Source organism: Apis dorsata, unplaced genomic scaffold (genome assembly GCF_000469605.1).
Source record: "Apis dorsata unplaced genomic scaffold, Apis dorsata 1.3 scaffold_217, whole genome shotgun sequence".
Lineage (NCBI taxonomy): Eukaryota > Metazoa > Arthropoda > Insecta > Hymenoptera > Apidae > Apis > Apis dorsata.
Window position 1 is genome coordinate 424894 of NW_006263500.1, and position 5134 is coordinate 430027.

The 5134-nt window shown below is 24.2% G+C and overlaps 2 protein-coding genes across 3 annotated transcripts in view; both read left to right on the top strand.

Moving 5' to 3' along the window:
* LOC102676045 (odorant receptor 4-like) overlaps positions 1–935 on the top strand; it is a 2676-nt gene extending 1741 nt beyond the window's left edge. Inside the window, exons 3-4 of the mRNA XM_006615177.2 lie at positions 463–729; positions 804–935. Coding sequence (XP_006615240.1) covers positions 463–729; positions 804–860 — 324 coding nt within the window. The 3' untranslated portion in view covers positions 861–935. The remainder of the gene's footprint in view (positions 1–462; positions 730–803) is intronic.
* Positions 936–2824: 1889 nt separating this feature from the next.
* The window catches only part of LOC102675906 (odorant receptor 82a-like), a 6960-nt gene continuing 4650 nt past the window's right edge, over positions 2825–5134 (top strand). Inside the window, exons 1-4 of one of the 2 annotated variants that reach the window (XM_006615176.2) lie at positions 2828–3879; positions 3995–4094; positions 4624–4890; positions 4971–5113. In XM_006615176.2, the coding sequence (XP_006615239.1) occupies positions 3083–3879; positions 3995–4094; positions 4624–4890; positions 4971–5027 (1221 nt within the window). In that variant the 5' untranslated portion in view covers positions 2828–3082 and the 3' untranslated portion in view covers positions 5028–5113. Of the gene's footprint in view, positions 3880–3994; positions 4095–4623; positions 4891–4970; positions 5114–5134 lie in introns of those variants that run through there. The other variant, XM_031510245.1, reaches the window with a different exon arrangement.

Sequence of the window (5134 nt, forward strand, 5' to 3'; positions counted from 1 at the left end):
AAACTTTGTTTTTAAGATCATTAGTTTTGTGCATTTTTGTATTGAAAATATTTTTTCTAACTGATCACATAATGATTCATTCGTAATACACATCATCCACAAATTTTTTTATTATCTGTAAACAAAAATATTAAGATGTTCTTAAAATATTGATTCATGACATAAATTTGCGTCCACCTTATTTATTAAATTCATCACTTTTAATAGAATCATTCAATTTAATATAGAATATGGTTCATCCATTTTATTCTTATAACTTTAAGAAATATTATTATCAGTGAACTAGAAATTAATGAAATGCTTTAACTAGATAAGATTCCAAGATAATTGAAATTAATGAAATAAATCATATTCTATATAATTGTTGTAATTTTTTATAAATGTCACAAATTTAGCAATAATAGAATCATGAAAAATAATAGCATGAACAGCATGAAATTGAAAATATTCATTTTTTCTTAGGAATGGTATGGACGTGACGTTAGGGTGCTCGGTGCATATGCTTTTTCAGTAACGTGTATAACATTAAATACATTTTTAATATGTTATATCGGTGAAATACTTTCTGAAAAATGTAAAAAAATTAGTAACATGATTTACATGACAAATTGGTATCGATTATCTGAAAAAGATATTCTTAATCTGATTATGATAATGATACGATCTGGAATGGAATACAAAATGACTGCCGGAAAGATAATTAATATGTCAGTGATTACATTTGGTAATGTACGTTTATTTTTTAATTTTTTTAAAAAATACATTACTAGAAAATATTTATACAAATATATTTTAAATTTCAGATAATAAAAACTATTTTTGCGTATTTAAATATATTACGCCAAATGACAATATTGTAAAGTGCACACGAATTGAGTATATAAAAAAATGTATCTTACATATCTAATAATAAACTTTGCATATTAGTAATTTCATTTGAATGAATATGAAATATGAAAATATAAATTATATTTGTTTCATATATAATGATCACGTATATGTTGCATCTCTCTTATTCGAAAAGTTATAATTTATAATTTTATAATATTTTTACAGTACAGCACATTCCTTGCACAGAAAAAACTTACAAAATTTTTTTGTATTTATGTAATTTACTTACACCGATTTAATTGTAAAGAATGTTTAAAATCTTAGTATTATATTGCAGATCGATCATGTTTATGAAATGTTTTAAACACATAATATTATTTATTTTTTAAAAAAATAATTTTAGAAAAAATATTAGTAAAAAATAATAGTAAAAAATAAAAGTAAAAAATAAATTATCTTCATCTACTAATTTCTAGAATGATATTTCTAACAAATTTAGCATTTTCAAATCATGTGCAGATATTAAAAATGTACACTTTATTTTCTTCTGCACATACATTGTTCAATTCATATTATCAATTCAATCAAAAATTTATAAATACTCACATAAATTTAAAATTATCTCTATTGCTTTTATGTATTCCACTAGATTCTTTTATACTATTGTTTTACCTCTTTGCACAAAACAGAGAGATCAAAATAACGAAATCAAATCCTTTCTACAAAATCTTACAATTAATTCAATGCTTCATTCAATGATGATATCTGCCATTACTGAATTCTTGCAGTTTAGTTTTTGTTATGCAAAAATATAGACAATTTCGAATTCTTATGACGAAGTGATAAACTGTAGATGGACTGAGAAAAGGAAAAAACATAAAGATATGTGAACAACAGTTAAATAATATACTAGAATATTATTTACGTATAAATACTTTACATTTAAGTAAAAAGTATGAGAGATTGTAGATTTGTATGAAGATATTATTTTGTGCGTAGAAATAACGATTTTCAATTTTTTATCTTAAATCAAAGAGTCTCTAAACGAAATATGTTTTAATGAATTTAAAAATGCTTTTTGAAATATTAATCAGATGATAACATAAGAATAAATATGATGAGAATATAGAATTGCAAATTATTATTCTTCGTTCTGAATTTTTTAAAAATGGAAACAATAAAACTATAAAGAATTATTGCTCATATTCTTTATATTTAATATTTTCATACTACTGGTGAGATTTTATCGAAATTGTATTTTTTATTTTTACAAAATTATTTGTTTTTACATTATCTGAAATAAAAAATAGAACTCAAATTTAAACAAGTGATAGATTAATTATTTACAAAAACCATTGAATTTGATATCTATAATTTCGAATTCTTTTAAAATTGATAGATGGAAAATTCGTAAAATTATTTTTAGATAACTTTTATAGTTCTTGGAGATTCTTCTGTCTATTTATTATTTAACATTGCATATCATCTTCATTATATTCCACTTTATTATTTTCTATTACAGATCATTAAAATTATTTCTAGCATATTAAATCTTTTCCTATCTTTATTATATACTTCGTGACGTAGCCACGAATTTAAAAATTTTACAAATTTTATAATGATTATTATAAAATTGTAAAATATTGAAATTGTAAAATTTTATTAATTCCAGAAACTGTATTCTAAGATAATGTATAAATTTCAGAGCATGTAAATTTATAAATGTATAAATTTCTAAACAATAGAAATATTGTTACACATTTTATGTGTTTCAAAGCTATTTAACGCATCAGACAAATTAATTCTTTTTCTATTTTGAAAAATACAAAGAAATTAATAATCCTAATTTTTAATCTGCATTAAATGAATTTTATTATTTGAATATCATTGTGATTAATAAAAAAAAAAGTATACTTACTTATATTTTACTTACCAATTTCTCAATTGATATTAGACATCACACATTATATTTTAAAATAACATTTCACTTTTGAAAAAGGTTTACGAATTTTTTTCACGAATTTTATCATTCTGCAAAAATATTTTATTTGATTTAATTTCTATTACTCCGATTGTCATGGAGTACGCACCACGTGCAACTACCGTTAACGAACTGAAACATAAACACATAGATTAACCATCGTCAATAGTCATGGTAACGGAATATATATATTGATCGACGCATATCATTTGTACGACATCGTACATATATACCATTCAGTCGTTTCTGTAACTTCGTTGAGGAAAGACGATGGCGGACGACATTATCGCGATTCAGAAGAAGTTTGGCAGTCTCAATGAATACAGCATACAAGTGAATAGATGGCTCTCGAAAACGATAGGATTATGGCCACTTCCATCCTCCACATCGAAATTCGAAAAGATAATGACAAGGATTTTAATTCTTCTCTGTTGGATCATTGCGCTATTCGTTACAATACTAAGTTTGTTACATTTCATTCTCGTGAAAGAAGATATCATAACAAAATTAAAAATGATTGGCCCTATAAGTTATTGTATTGGCGGTGGGCTTAATTATGCAGTATTATTGTTTCTTAATGACGATATACGTTATTGTATAGATCACATAGAAACCGATTGGAATGCGATTACAAGAACGCAGGATCGGCAAGTAATGCTTAAAAACGCAAAAATTGGTCGCATAATTTCCGGTTGTATCGCAGGTTTCATGCAAGTTGACAGTATTTGTTTCTGCACTATATTGGGTGTTTTCAAACAAACAATCAAAGTTGGCAACGAAAGCATAAAAATATATATCTTACCTTATCCAACTTATAAAATTCCAGTTGATACTAATCCAGGGCACAGTATCGTACTTGGTCTTCAATTTCTAACAACATGCATTATGAGTACTACCGTTGTTATCGCTTTCAGTCTTGCTACAGTATTTGCATACCATGCTATTGGCCAGTTAACGATAATGGTTACTTGGATCGAAGAATTTGTAAATCGGCCACAAGAAGAAAATAAAAATATGCGCATTGATGAAATAAGTGTAATCATCGAACATCATTTGAGAATTCTAAGGTAATATTTTTTAATTAATTTTTTTTTGTTTCTACTGTTTAACTTCTTTTATCTATCTATTTATCTCTTTATCCCCTTTAAAAGAATTTTTTCTAATTATGTATTAACTGTGAAGTTTTCTAGGACGTATTGAACATCTATTGAGTCCAATATGCTTCATGGAAATGTTCAAGAATATTTTGAGTATATGCATGATTAGCTATTGCATTCTTGCGGTATGCTATTTCTTAAATTTAAATATATTTATTGAGAACTTTGTTTTTATGGTCATTAATTTTGTGCATTTCTGTAAAATATTAAAAATATTTTTTCTAATTGATCACATACTGATTCATTCGTAATACAACATATTATCCACAAATATTGCATTATATCTGTAACAAAAATATTAAGATATTTTTAAAATATTGATTCAAAATAAATTTGTGTCCACTTTATTTATCAAATTCATCACTTTTAATCATTCAATTTAATATAGAATATGGTCTATTCATTTTATTCTTATAACTTTAAGAAATATTATTATCAGTGAACTAGAAATTAGTGAAATGCTTTAACTAGATAATTGAAATTAATGAAATGAATTCCAAAATAATTGAAATTAATAAAATGAATCTTATTCTATATAATTGTTATAATTTCTTATAAATGTCACAAATTCAATATATTGTTCACAAAAGCAATAATAGAATCGTAAGAAATAATACGAACAGCATAAAATTGAAAATATTCATTTTTTCATAGGAATGGTCTGGACGTGATATTAGAGCCCTCAGTGCATATGCTTTTTGTGTAACATGTGTAACATTAAATACATTTTTAATATGTTATATCGGTGAAATACTTTCTGAAAAGTGTAAGAAAATTAGTAATACGATTTATATGACGAATTGGTATCGATTATCTGAAAAAGATATTCTTAATCTGATTATGATAATGATACGATCTGGAGTGGAATACAAAATGACTGCTGGAAAGATAGTTAATATGTCAGTGATTACATTTGGTAATGTACGTTTATTTTTTAATTTTTTTAAGAAGTATATTGTTAGCATTCGAAAATATTTATAGAAATATATTTTAAATTTCAGATAATAAAAACTATTTTTACGTATTTAAATATATTATTCCAAATGACAATGTTGTAAAGTGCACATGTATTGAGTATATAAAAAAATATGTATTTAATATTTAATAATAAACTTTGCATATTAGTAATTTCATTTGAATGAATATGAAATATGAAAATATAAAT